The sequence below is a fragment of the Triticum urartu genome, unplaced genomic scaffold (genome assembly GCF_003073215.2).
Source record: "Triticum urartu cultivar G1812 unplaced genomic scaffold, Tu2.1 TuUngrouped_contig_6367, whole genome shotgun sequence".
Lineage (NCBI taxonomy): Eukaryota > Viridiplantae > Streptophyta > Magnoliopsida > Poales > Poaceae > Triticum > Triticum urartu.
In genome coordinates this window covers 1-14147 of record NW_024117124.1, presented here as the reverse complement: position 1 = coordinate 14147, position 14147 = coordinate 1, and the positions used below count along the sequence as shown (strand labels likewise).

General features: G+C 49.3%; 2 protein-coding genes across 2 annotated transcripts; one reads left to right on the top strand and one right to left on the bottom strand.

The window, feature by feature from the left end:
- Positions 1-6: 6 nt before the first annotated feature.
- Positions 7-5728, top strand: LOC125530508 (auxin transporter-like protein 1). The gene is made up of 6 exons (XM_048694894.1): positions 7-151; positions 256-441; positions 912-1024; positions 1102-1383; positions 3242-3707; positions 5162-5728. The coding sequence occupies exons 2-6, from the start codon at positions 304-306 to the stop codon at positions 5390-5392; spliced, it is 1230 nt and encodes a 409-aa protein (XP_048550851.1). The 5' UTR covers positions 7-151; positions 256-303; the 3' UTR covers positions 5393-5728.
- A 2016-nt stretch (positions 5729-7744) lies between these two features.
- On the bottom strand, positions 7745-14137 carry LOC125530507 (nuclear pore complex protein NUP62; the record flags this gene model as incomplete). The annotated part of the gene is made up of 9 exons (XM_048694893.1): positions 7745-8080; positions 9010-9108; positions 9175-9262; positions 9402-9505; positions 10514-10591; positions 12726-12848; positions 12993-13074; positions 13179-13266; positions 13525-14137. Coding segments are annotated over 9 exons (1368 nt in total), but the record flags the coding sequence as incomplete, so codon positions are not given.
- Between the last annotated feature and the right edge of the window lie 10 nt (positions 14138-14147).

Below are 14147 nucleotides of genomic sequence, written 5' to 3'. Positions count from 1 at the left end.
GGGGGGGGGGGGGGTGAGGGGCGTGAGCGGCGGCGGCGCGGACGGCGACGAGGAGCAGCACGGCGGCGGCGGCGGCAAGTTCAGCGTCGCCAGCTTCCTCTGGCACGGCGGCTCCGTGTGGGACGCCTGGTTCAGCTGCGCCTCCAACCAGGTATGTACCATGTCTGTCTTCCTGAGCGTCGATCGCCATGACGTTGAAGAAGAAGAAGATGATTGACTGATGATGAACGGAACGGGATGGGATGTTGGTTGCAGGTGGCGCAGGTGCTGCTGACGCTGCCCTACTCCTTCTCGCAGCTGGGGATGCTCTCGGGCATCCTGCTGCAGCTCTTCTACGGCTTCCTCGGCAGCTGGACCGCCTACCTCATCAGCGTCCTCTACGTCGAGTACCGCTCCCGCAAGGAGAAGGAGGGCGTCAGCTTCAAGAACCACGTCATCCAGGTACCCCCCTCCCCTCCCCCTGCCCCTTCCTGCCATGGCGTGCTCCCCTCTGCCCTCTTCGCTAACGGATTGCAGTTCCCGGCCGGCTTCGCCAAACGGGCACGCCTTTCTGTCGGCTGCAAAAATACGAAAATGCTCTCCCTTTTTCAGCGAAAAAATTAATCAAAAACGTCCCTGCTTAGCCTCACGCGTTAGATATGCAGTCTCCTCATCCTCAAGTTGCTTGTCGGATGAAAAGTGTGAACTGCAAGTCTGCAAATGCAGCGGGCAGAGTGCCTTCCTTAATCCTCCCCTTTTAGTCGCAAAACCAGACCCACATTTGCCCCCAAGTAGTAATCACTATGCTTAATGGTTAAAGCATGACAGTACGCATGTACTGGAAACATGGTGAGGAGTAACTGTGGTTGATTAATGGCGAAGAAAGGAAGAATTACTAATCATGAAGCTGTGATGTTGACCTCCCTTCGCAGTGGTTCGAGGTGCTGGACGGGCTGCTGGGCCCGTACTGGAAGGCGGCCGGGCTGGCCTTCAACTGCACCTTCCTCCTCTTCGGCACCGTCATCCAGCTCATCGCCTGCGCCAGGTCAGTCCGTCGCCCTCACTGTGCGCCCAGCTCAGTAGCTGAGATTTAATTTATTTATTTATTTTAACTTGATACAGTAACATCTACTACATCAACGACCGGCTGGACAAGCGGACGTGGACGTACATCTTCGGCGCCTGCTGCGCCACCACCGTCTTCATCCCGTCCTTCCACAACTACCGGATCTGGTCCTTCCTGGGCCTGGGCATGACCACCTACACGGCCTGGTACCTGGCCATCGCCGCGCTCATCAACGGCCAGGTGGAGGGCGTCACCCACACCGGCCCCAACAAGCTCGTCCTCTACTTCACCGGCGCCACCAACATCCTCTACACCTTCGGCGGCCACGCCGTCACCGTGTGAGTAAATTATTATACGCTCATCTCTTCAGTAAGTAAATTAGTAGTGCTCTGATGAAGAAGAAGAAGAAGAAGAAGAAGAAGAAGGGCGGTGAGCTTTCCGCCGGGCCGCAGCTTTTGCCCGGCGATCGGGAGGACATGTCTGGATTGGAAACCCGGCTCTAGCTTCCATTCCGATGGTCCCCCGTCCCCGGTCCATGGTACTTGCCGCAGCTGCTGCAGTACCACACTAACACTAATGTACTCTCCACAGTAGTAGCATAAGTTAATCTTGATTAACTTACTGAGCAAGATTGTAGCTTTGCATCTAGCCAGCCCCATCCATCCACCCCGTGGGGCGGCACGGATCCCGATGCACAGCCAGGGGCACTTAAAAACTTCCATCTAGGCCGTGGTGGTGGGAACCGGCCTCCTTTGGTTTAGGGTTAGCTTAGCTTAGCTTAGCTAGCTTGCGGCCATGAGTGAGTCCTGGTGCGCTCATGTGCGGTGATGCATCCAAAAGGTCCTCCCTGCCGGTACTAGCACCCACTCACTCACACACACATGAACGTGATACAGTCTAGTCTAGAGGAGGGGGGAAAAGAATTGGGGCGCGGTGTATTTTAGATCTCCGGCCACCATGCATTAGACTAGAGCCCTTTATTCCCATTGCTCCTCTGCCTCCGCGATTACTTAACTACTAATCAAAACTTGATTGGATCATTGGTGTTTCCTGGTAGCTAGCTAGCTTAGCCATGATTTGAGGCCATGCGCGGGGGAATAATTAGCGTCGTCTTCGTCACTGAGTGCGGCGTTCAAACACCCTGGTCGCTGCTCGCTAGTGGCCGCCGTTGGGCCGGAGATTTGAACCGTTTTTATTATATTAATAGTAATCTCCTCCTACCAGCAGCAGCTTCGGCGACCAGGCCACTACCGTGCAGCATTATTATTATTATTATTAAGCAGTAGCAGGAGATGCATTTTAGTTCTAGATACATTCATTTCTGTGACAAGTAATTTAAAACGGAACGGAGGGAGTAGTTGCCTACTATGCAGCTAGTGGTGGCGTAAAAACGAGAATGCTTTGTGGTAGTAGTATTGATGGAAGTGAGTGAAAGAAAAGGACGGGCCATGGCTGGTTGCACTGAACTGAATTGAATTTAGCTAGTGCGGAGCTCACATCAAGATATGCAATCCCGTCCTGGGCGGACCGGGACGTGCGTGAATGTTGCGGCACATCGTCATCGTCATCTGCTGGCGATGATTCCGTTCCGCTCATCTTGCCATCATCTCGACGTTTTGCTTAGCCCAGTGGGGTGAGGGGGACGCAGACCTACTGCTGCTGCTGCTGCCGCTTTAACCAGAAGTTTCGTCGCAAAGAGAAAGATCCCGTGGTGAATTTTCCACTCTGATCGTTTCTGATCTCCGGCAAGTTCGAATTCCGGTTAGGTGGTTGCTGCAACTTGTTGGGAGTGGAGTGGAGTGGCATGATTAAATTGATTGATTGTTAGGCGATTGGTAGGAGTATATATAATCTGCAACGGACTTATTTGGTCGTATTTGTCGGGATCCTCTATTATTTGACCGGCTGGCGCGTGCACGCATGTGTTGGTGAGTGAGTGAGCGGAAGCTCGCCCGGCAGATTCCCCCTGCCGCCACGATCGATCTTCTTCTTTGCAGCCCAACTGCCCACTGCGTGATTAGGAAGGAAGAAGCCTTCTTTTCCGTGTCATCTGACCAACAAACTCAACAACGCATGCATGTGCAGAGGCCGTTTTGTCCGTTAATTTCCTACTACTTGTGTCATTTCATTTATATAAACAGTCGTTTGTCAATAATGGCGGTGATGCTAATGTTGGTTTGCATGGGCATTGGGCAGGGAGATCATGCACGCGATGTGGAAGCCGGCCAAGTTCAAGTACATCTACCTGCTGGCGACGCTGTACGTGTTCACGCTGCCGCTGCCGTCGGCGTCGGCCATGTACTGGGCGTACGGGGACGAGCTGCTGGCGCACGCCAACGCCTTCTCGCTGCTGCCCAAGACGGCGTGGCGGGACGCGGCGGTGATCCTCATGCTCATCCACCAGTTCATCACCTTCGGCTTCGCCTGCACGCCGCTCTACTTCGTGTGGGAGAAGGTGATCGGCATGCACGACACCAAGAGCGTCTGCCTCCGCGCCCTCGCCAGGCTCCCCATCGTCGTCCCCATCTGGTTCCTCGCCATCATCTTCCCCTTCTTCGGCCCCATCAACTCCGCCGTCGGCGCCCTCCTCGTCAGCTTCACCGTCTACATCATCCCCGCCCTCGCCCACATGCTCACCTACCGATCCGCATCCGCCCGCGCCGTAAGCCTCCTCTACTCCTTCACTCTTCTCTATCTATCTACATGCATTGCATTTCTTTTTCTTTTCTTTTCTTTTTTTTGCATCGAGGAGGATCATACTGTGCTGTACTATAGCTTTTAGAAGAAGCTTAATTAGCATGTTCTTGCTAGTGAATGCGTGATGCTGCCGTGCGCCTAATTTCTTTCAGATCACTGTAGGAAGAGTACTGGTACCACTGCCTTTTCTTCCTTTATTAGATTAGATTAGGGATCCGACCAATGATTGCCAGTAGGATCGTCGATCGATCATCAAGGATGGGATGAGTGAGGCCGTGCATTGCCAGCTCCAGCTGCATGCATGCATGGCCCGGTTCGCTGCTCTTGGTAGCACCACTGCACCACTAGTCCCAGTACCACATCCATGGTCTGGTCCATGGCGCATCAACAGTGCATGGCCCGATTCATCCATGGTCCATGCATGGCGCATCAACAGTGCCCCGAATGCAACGCAACGCGCATCGGAGGCAGAGGGACGTGCAATGGAATAGACAGTGGAGATCCGTGCACGTACCGCATGCACTGTTGACTGCACGGCCCCAGGGTGGCCCCGCCTCCTGCTTAGGAGCGGCACTGCTCCTACCACGAAGAATCCCCAATCATTGAGCCCGGCCAACGACCACATTAATCCGCCCCGACAACGATTTGGATCCTCGATCCCTCTCCCTCTCCCTCTCCTCCGTCCGTCCGTTGGTTCGGCCGTCGCTGCTGTGGATGGATAGCTGCTACGGCATGGCGAATGGCGCTTAGCCATCGCCGTACCGGTGGTGCGTGTCAGTTCCAAGGGTTGGTGCCCCGAATGAGGAGGTCTCCCCCATGCTTAGTACCATCCTACATATGGCCCATCCCGTAGGTGAGCCTGCCTGAATGCAGCAGCTGTAGCTGGTCCCTCCCCGGCCGCACAGGAGCAGAGGGCCGATCGTGGGCTCGCCGCCGGCCGGGCCGGTATAGATAGCAACCGTTGACATGGAGGTGTCGGGATCTCCTGTTGCTTTGGGCACGAGTCCCCGGAAGCTAGCCGGGCTACCAGGCGCGCCGGTCGCCGTCGCGGCGTTGGCCCGGCGCGTCTGGACTCTCACTGGCTTTTCGCACGGGTGATGGATGGATAGATAGCATGCGGCGCCGCTGGAGACGGACGTCGACCGATGGGGATATCGTGGCGTGGGTTGCGGGGTCCCTTTCTTTCCCGCTCGATTCCTTCCTTTTCCTCCAGCTTTGCGAGAGAGAAATCGAATGTGGTTTCCTGTACGGATGATAGATCATAGATAGAGAACACGCACAACGTTTCTTTTTGTGTGTGTGCAGCAGCGCAGTGGCTCCGTTCCATGCATCCATCATCCATTTTGTTGTGCATGTTGGTAGTAAATTATGCTCTGTGTTTTACTGATGATTTGTGATCGTTTTGCAACGACTGAACAGAACGCGGCGGAGAAGCCGCCCTTCTTCCTGCCGAGCTGGACGGGGATGTTCGTGCTCAACGCCTTCATCGTGGTGTGGGTGTTCGTGGTCGGCTTCGGGCTGGGAGGCTGGGCCAGCATGGTCAACTTCATCCGCCAGATCAACACCTTCGGCCTCTTCGCCAAGTGCTACCAGTGCCCCAAGCCCGGCGGCGCCGCCGTCGCCCCGGGCCCCTCGGCGTTGCACCACTAGCCCCCTCGCCGTCGCCCGGGAGCGTGACGCCGCCATGCCACCGGCCGGCGGGAAGCCCGCAAGGAGAAGCCCGAGAAGCTTCCCTCTCCCGGCACGGCGGATCCTCCAGTACTGTTGCTTGCTAGGTTTTGGTCGCCTTGTAACATACAAGCCTCGCCTCTCCTCTCCTAGGGTGTCCGTCAGTGTCACACCGCACCGTAGTAGAACATGAGGGTGGCCGGGTCCCTAAGACCCGTTGGGAGTACGTACGTACGTGTCCGTGTGTTTGTGTTTGGCTTGGCTTGCCCCGCCCAATATATATGTGATGGTCGTCATGGCTTATAAGATTTGCATGCAGCTCCTGGGACAATTCCATACGATGATGAATTGAATTGACGATGCTATTAACATAACATAGCACTACTATCCTCTAGGGTTCTCGATCAGTTTCTTTCATCTTCTTTTTTCATTCACTCTCTCCCCCGCTGGATCGAAGTGTATATTGTAAGCGCAGGCGAGCGAGCGAGCGACTGTGAACTGTAACGGAGACGGTCGATCGGCGTTGATTCCTCCTGCTGGCTAAAGGCAAAACACGGGGGCCATTGTTTAGGGGTCTTCATCGGTGTAAATGTGGCGGCTCCTCGCTGTTGGCGGCTCGCCTTTTGGCCCGTGCTGCGTCGCTCGCTGCCTTTGGCCCCGGCCCGGCGGGCGATCATCGGATCTTCCCGGCGGAAATTCTGCGGGCGAGCATCGGATCTTCCCGGCGGAAATTCTGAAAGGGGCGCCGAGATACGGTGGCGGTGGTGGGTCGGCGCGGGGCATGATGGCGCGCACAACCGGGACCAAACATGCTTGCTCGTGAGGCTGAAACGCGGCGCTGGAGAGTTGTAAAGACGGTGCTCTACCACTGCTGGCTTTGCATTGTGATCGTGACAACGACGACGACGGTGACGATACCGATTAGCGGCCCGTCTTATCGCACCGCCGAGATACGGTGGCGGTGGTGGGTCGGCGCGGGGCATGATGGCGCGCACAACCGGGACCAAACATGCTTGCTCGTGAGGCTGAAACGCGGCGCTGGAGAGTTGTAAAGACGGTGCTCTACCACTGCTGGCTTTGCATTGTGATCGTGACAACGACGACGACGGTGACGATACCGATTAGCGGCCCGTCTTATCGCACCGCACCCTCGTCGTACCACGCCGGTGGGTGAGCCTCGCTTTCTTCCCAGGATTGGACTCCACTCCACTACCGAGTACCGACCCCTGTTGTAGTGGTACGAACCATGTACGTACAGCTCGCAGGATCGTTGCTATTGGCCTGTGCATCACAGAGCATCAAGACGGGCTTTGATTGCAGGGGAGAGAAGAGAAGAGAAGAGAAGATTGCGCTTTAATTGGGCCATGTGGGAGGTGCAAATGGGGGGAGGGAGGGATTCCCTAATCGCCTCGGGCATCAGGCCGGCCTCCTTGAGATCACATGGCCGGCGGTGGCATGTGCCGTCTTGACTGGTACCCCGCTCCAGATTGCCTCCCCCTTTTGCTTGCCAGTGGTATCTTCCGACCGCCCTCGAGACCGGGGGTTCGGTTCCGCATGTGCTTTCTATGAGTAGCGCACAGCGCGGATGTCTTAATCTGGCGCCAAGTTGCCCGGGCTTCCCCTTGATAATCATATGGTGGTGTGCTGCAATTAATAGTAGTGCTTGCTTCGCCCTGTTGATGCCCGCCAGTATCCGTTGAATGGAATCCCGGGCGGGAGAAGAATACTCGTAGCGACTGTACCTGTCTACCGGACTGTGCTCAGTGCGGACTGCTGTTTGGATGCCATCATATACCAGTGTGGCTGACGCGCCTGGTCTCGCGATCGCGTGTGCTGTCCGGCTATTTTTTACCAGGCCTTTCATTTCGGGTAAAGGTAGGCGATAGCTTTCTTTTTAGGTGCAAAACAATCTAAGATTCCAAAGCACGGACCAGAGACACCATAGGCAAGCATTAGCATCAATTATCCAAGCAAATAATCATGGAGAACCGGCTACAACACGTCCACGTCTTTTGCTCGCGACACAGGGGAAAGGCGTCCTAAGATAGCAACAATGCATCTTTCCTAAAGCTCGTATGCCTTTGAACAACAAACGAAAGTATCGTAGCAGATCGCGAGGGAAAGCTCAGAAGATATCTGATAGGCCTATAGTTGGCTGCATACGCCAGTGCCCAGCTCAATGGTCAAATACTGCAGATACTTCTTTATTGGATGTCAAATACTGCGGATACTGAGGACACCTGACTCGTCATAGAAAAGCTATACTTCGACTCAACTGATCTGAACGCACTTGGAACCAATCCCACACATAGAGAGACCACAAACCGCGCAGTCGTTAACAGCAGCATTTTTAAAAAATCTGTTATAATGAAGCAAGGCAATTCATCTAACAAGCAGTTTGAATTCCAATGAACAGTGTCAACGCGGTAAATCATGTTAAGAGCCACATGTCACAGAAGTACTTGAATGAAGGGGAAAGCGATGAAACTTTTATACTCTGAAACAGCAGAACTACCAACATATATAGCATGTTTTAATACCCATGAGCAGACCACCAAATGTCCAACCAGGACTGAATCAGCTTAACCAAAACCTTGGGATTCCTGAGTCGCGCTCAGCCGCAGTACTATTGTTGGGCAGTCTCTGTATTCTGTTTGAGAACTCGTTTGCCTGTGAACAATTGAGGAAAAGGAGAATCAATAATGATTTTGCAATAGCCCATACGACCAACTAATCCCACCAAATAAGCACTGTTAAAATAACATGTGCACCTAACATAACAACAAGTGAAGAAAAATAAATTATTGGGATCAAGTTTCTCTTATTACATTCAAAGGCAAGATTTCACCAAAACCATGAAAGGATGGTATCGAGAAAAAAGCAGGATTCTGCAGAACAGTACATACAGATACAGGGATGAGCTCCCGGGATTTGCTCAGAGGCAACATTCCATCAAACAGTGTCAGCACAGGAATCAAGTTCCTAAACTCAGCTCAACAGCAGGATTCTTATTAGATCATAGCGCACACTACTGGAAAAAACTATTCTGTGTCATATCAGCATTATTGGTAGCACCTATATTCTCAAAATGTAGGACTGTAGGGATGCAGAAGGTATATACTGGAGAAATAGATGAATTAACGAAAAATATTAGCTGGGCACAATGCAAGGTAACACCTTCAGAACACATCAGAAATTACGGAACAGAAACAGGAAATGTGGCACAATTTTTGGGGTTACCCCCGAATGCAACTAGCATGTGGACGTGATAAACAAAACATTTGAACTACTCTAAAAAAATTAAGGATAAAGAAAATATATTAAGATAAACCTCTGAACTTTCCACACGAGATAATGAAACTTCAACCCCCTGAGATGGTTTTGCAACGCAGTTTGGACTTCCTAAGCTCCATATTTTTTTAATAAACAACCCCAAAACCACCTTGAGGGGTTAAACTATCGGTTTTGTATGTTCAGGAGGTTAGGTATCTGATTAGATAGTTTAAGCAGTTATGTAGGCCAAGCACCAAAGTTCAGGGGGTAATCTGGACTTTTTCAAAATATTAATGAAGAAACAATCACAAAATGGGAACCCTGACCTTCTCGTCAATCCACATTAGAGAGCGCAGCTGATTATCCAGTATCCGGACAGCGACATCAAATGGTGCCATGTTATCTGTAGCCTCAAGCTCACCACCCTGCATTGGACAAGGAGACTCAAGCAATGCTCATTACAAGACAAATGTTATAATCTGAATATTTACCTGAGTAGAGTTCATGGTCTGAATGATGGATTTTACTTGTTCTGTCATATGCTGCAACTCATTCTCCACAACTTCACCTTGCTCGTACCTTTGCATTGCCAAATAATTTGGTTAGAGATTTCATTTCCGAAATGAGTTGTATGATTTGTTTACTAGAGATTAAAAAGTCAAACTAAACCCAAGACTGAAATAACAAAGCTAAAACAGCCAAAATACATTGAACTAACATTATATCCCTTGCCGAGGCAGCCTCATCTTCACGAAGTAAGACCCGTTCATCCTGGAATATACGTTCGGCTTCCTCCTCCATGCTCTGCAGAGCCTTGTCCACCTGCAAATATAAAACGTGTAGGTTGTAAGCACAAAGCTGAATAATTAACCTCTGCAGATTCACTATGTATGGATAAATCGCAAAAAAGATTAAACTGGAACTCCAGTAATGGACCTTTACGTCATTGATTATCCAAAAATATTTAGCTTGCCAATCAAGTTCTAATACCCAATGTGTGGGCTTAATCTTGGTGACCAGAAAATTCCAGCACATAAGCACTCACATCAGTTCTATCAGATTATCTATATTGTGCCTATGGAGTACTTCTTGAGCATTGTGTATTAAATAATTTGATAGACAACCTAGCTATAAGTCAATTCAACATGCTAAGCAAATATCTGCAATGCAAATTCTGAACAAGCATGACAATCTCACTCAACTGAATTTCCAATTGGTAAATGACTTTACAAATGGACAATCAATTAAAAGGAAACAAAAACATGACTGTGGTAGCTAACTAACATAGTAAGTAAATAATACATTTAACAGAAGGCCTAATTGATTATGCAATTAAATTGTATGATAGGAGCTATGCTAAAGAAAATCACAAAAAATGTGCATCTAAGCCTCAACTCGGTGGCTCTGTCAATGACATCACTTAAAAACCATTGGCGTGACTTTAAAACCTCAGATTTTTGTAGAAAAATGCACTAAATTCTTGCAAAGATAAAACCTCAATATGGCAATTTTGTATCGTCAATTTATTATAGCTATAGACCACAAACCTTAGGTGCAATCTATGAGACATTTGAACACACAAGATAGGAAGAGACCTCGAGCTATCAGGCATAAAAATATCTCTGGTCGACACCTCAACATATATCTCAAACCATTTTTTTCCGACAACAGAAGTCCAGGACAGCTTATAAATAGTAGTATGTCATATAAAGGGAAGCAACTCAATGCCATTCAAAGATCAAATAGAATGAGACGTTAAACAAACACAAACAAAAACTAAGTTATAACTAATATATGAGCAGACAAGAAAAAGTTCACACCGCCACCCACCTCTTTCTGATGAGTTTCTATTAACTCAAGTTGCCTCTCCAAGCTTGTTTGTGTTTCAACAACTTTGGCCACATCAGCCTGGAAGAGGTAAGGAGTCAGGATGAAACATAACTATGAAAATTTACTGTGAACATCATGATTCAAGAGAGCTGCTATGTACTGATCTGAAACGCATCAAATGGACTCTAGACAAATAATTAGGGTTGATTAAGTACTGGTTTCTATTCCTTTTCATTTCAAATCAACTACTATTAATATTTTAAATTACTTATTTCAATGATGGAATTGGTTGACTTATTAAGGCCCCATCTGTCTCTCCAAAATACTTGTTATGTTAACTCATGGAACACAAAATAGTGTAACTGATACTACTAATTTGGCAGCATGCCATGTTTACCCTGGTTAATGAAAGACCATCACTACTTGGCATTGGTCCAATTGGAGAGAATGTGTATATCTGTCAATAATTTGAAATTTTAGCTAAACGGTGCATACTGGGCAAGTATTGAAACAAGTCCAAGGAGCTGAAACAACAAATAAGTTGAACCAGAGGTAGCATTGACATGGGAACAATCCTAAGTGGTTGTTTGGATAGTAAAGATTAGCGGTGGGTTTACAGAAAGCAAGTTTTTAACTTTAGCCAGGTTTTAGCAAAATCGGTTTTGCTTACTGTTTATATGAAGAATTAGTTTATAGAATATATTGTTTGGGGCTAGTAAGTGTAAACCAGTTCTATCTATCGCCTTGTTTGGAGGATATCAGTTCCTATTCTCCAGTCCGTGAACGCGGTCGTCTCTTTCCCCAAGCGGGCCATCGCACACACAAGTTGTAATTTCAATTCCTGCTCCGCCCTCGTCTCCTACACACCGCTATCGTCACCCATCGGGCCTCGACAGCTCCGCGCACGGACGCTGGCTGGCGGCCGCTACATCCCCTGCCCCTGTGCGCCTAGGTAGACGGCGGCTGCATCCTCTGGACCCAAACCTGAAATTTACCCACTCATACAGAGGGACTCGACGGAAGGTGCCGTTATCCGAGATCAGCACGAGCACGCAGACGCACACGCACATGCCCTCGCTAGTCGCTAGTCGCTGGCCTTGAGCTTCAGGAGCTTGTCTAGGATGTCATCACCGGCAGGGCGTGGCTGGGCACCATCCTGTATGTGAACTTGGTATACATCAACCGGCCGGTGACGTACATCACGCGGCATGTGTCGTTGATGGGTAAAACACACACAGCATTGTTTGTGCTAGTAGCTCTGGCGGCCGGCGAGCGGGACCCTGGGCACAAAGGCAACCGGGTTGGTGCTAGGTCTGTCACCCTTCAACGTCGGCCGCCTGAGAGGATCCGGCAGTGCCGCACCGATGCGGCGGCGGCCATGCCATGGCTGGACGACGAGGGCGATCAATTAGTAGCGATGGAGTATGCGCAAAACACATTTGTAGAAAAACTACTAATAGTCGCTTTTCCAAAAAGGCAGTACATTCCACCTATCCAAACAACTCCTAAAGTATATACAATATGTTAACACGATTTAAGATTCCCTCATAACTCATAAGTCATGTACCAAGTCTGAAACCGAGTGGATTTCTTTTTTGTCCCATATTTTTCTGTTCTATTTTTTTTATCAGGTATGTATATACAGTATGCCCCGGAATAGCCACGTCCTGAGTCCAAAATTCTGTTGTTTTGGATGCTCAGGGGTGGGAAGTTCTCTTGTAATGCTAGAGAGTTTGCCGGTGTGTTCAATCTACCATCTACCATCTGGAGATGCCTTGCCCCAACTGCACTTACTTGACCAGATGACTGAAAAGGAGAAAAGGAGAAAAGGAAAACATCTGGCTAAAACCTGGATAAGCCTGAATTGCCTTGCATTATACTCCCTACATCCTCAATGTAGGTCGTTTTAGCCATCCTCGATGCAGTGCTTTTAACATAAAACAATGGAATGTGCTACCTTTGTGTTGACCACTATCTTCAACAAACGCATTAGTTGACAAACTAAAAATCAGGAAGCATATGTATACTTTAAAGAGCTTTGGTTAGACCTAAAAGCAAAAGCTTGCATGAACTGAACTAGAAAGCAGAATTTTAATGAAAAATACTGTCTGTTCTCAGTTCCTGTTATAATTCAGTAAGAGAGCTGGTGCTCCAACACATAACATTAATGGAAGTTTAACACATATAAAATTGGCTACAAGACAAGACATACCTCAAGCCTTATAAGAACATTCCTGTTTTGCAGAATTCTCCTGTCCCATTCAGATATGGCAGTGGCATGCTTCCGGAACTTTGCTGTGCGATCTTGAAGCCCATTGTTCCAGTCCCTAATAATCTATAATAGGTAATTCCATGAGACTTCAATACTAAAACATCACTAGTTTACTGTGCAGCTAAGGTAAAGATGTTCAGAAACCACAATAGAAGACCAGTCCAGCCTGGAACAAACGACAGTACTTGAAAAGGATAAGTACAATACCTCCTCGACACATTTACCAACAATTTCTGACGGAAGCTTAGCTGCTTGAGGTGCTGCTGGAGTGATGGCACTCGTACTAGCTCTGCAGAAAGAATACAAGAAGAACGTTGTGGAAAATGTTAAAACCTTACTACGCAAGTTCAGTAACAGGCCATAGTAGAAATAAATTGAGGGTGGATGTACAACCCAGTGCTACTAGCTTGAACAGCTGAGGAAGTCGCCTGACTTGTGGTGGCGATGGTGGCTAGTGTGCTTGCGGCTGTCGTAGAACCACCTGTGCAATACACACACTTAATATCCTCAAGATTGCCAAAGTTGTCACTTAGGAATTTAGTAAACAGATATAGTGGAACAAAAACTGCCGACGTTACAAAGAACTAAATTGGTACTGAATCCAATAAGTAGTTCGGGATATGTATATTATTCTCCATTGAAACCTAATTGTTCGGTATAGTGTATAGTATGCCTGAGCTAATCTAAAAAGAAGACACCGAATTGCAAAAGGTACTGAGGATTTAGAAATGTATCTCACCAAGCAGTGTAGACTGAGTTGCCGGAGTTGAGGCAGGAGCTGGTGTGGGCGCTTGCAAGCTAAAACTAGGAAATGCAGATGTTGTGGTAGAAGGAGTCGTGGCTGCAGAAGTAGTGATAGTGGTGGCAGTGGTTGTAACTGCTGCTGCTGATGACGCCGGCGGTACTGTAAAGCTGAAACCGCTAGCGGAGAACAGTGATGACCCCGAGGTTGCTGATGGCGCAGTCGATGCACTCGCTGCGGAAGCAGAAGCAAATGTTGGCGTGGGAGTAGCAAAAGATGCACCAAACGGGGAGCTAAGAGAGCTCGCTGAAGACCTTGCAGCTGCACCAGTATTAGAGAACAATGAGGGAGCAGATGCAGCCTGCGAAGTGGCCAAGGAGAAACCACTGGCGGGCGCAGAGGCAGGCGTGGTGGGAGCAGCGGATGCAGTGTTTGAGAACGAGAAGGCAGAGGCTGAGGGAGCACTCGAGAACAAGGAAGGGGTGGTGCTGGCCGCCGTCGTGCTTCCTGATGACGGCGTGAAACCAAACGACGGAGCAGAGGCAGTAGTTGCTGGCGCTAATGAAAAGCCAAGGGATGGCGCGGTCGTGGCAGTGGTTGCTGGAGACGATGCCGCGGCG

Excerpts from the sequence above, each read along its gene's own strand:
- LOC125530508 (XM_048694894.1), top strand. The coding sequence starts at position 304 with ATGCTCTCGGGCATCCTGCTGCAGCTCTTCTACGGCTTCCTCGGCAGC. Across the intron at positions 442-911 it reads TCAAGAACCACGTCATCCAG|TGGTTCGAGGTGCTGGACGG; the intron begins GTACCCCCCTCC and ends CTCCCTTCGCAG. Across the intron at positions 1,384-3,241 it reads GGCGGCCACGCCGTCACCGT|GGAGATCATGCACGCGATGT; the intron begins GTGAGTAAATTA and ends GGCATTGGGCAG.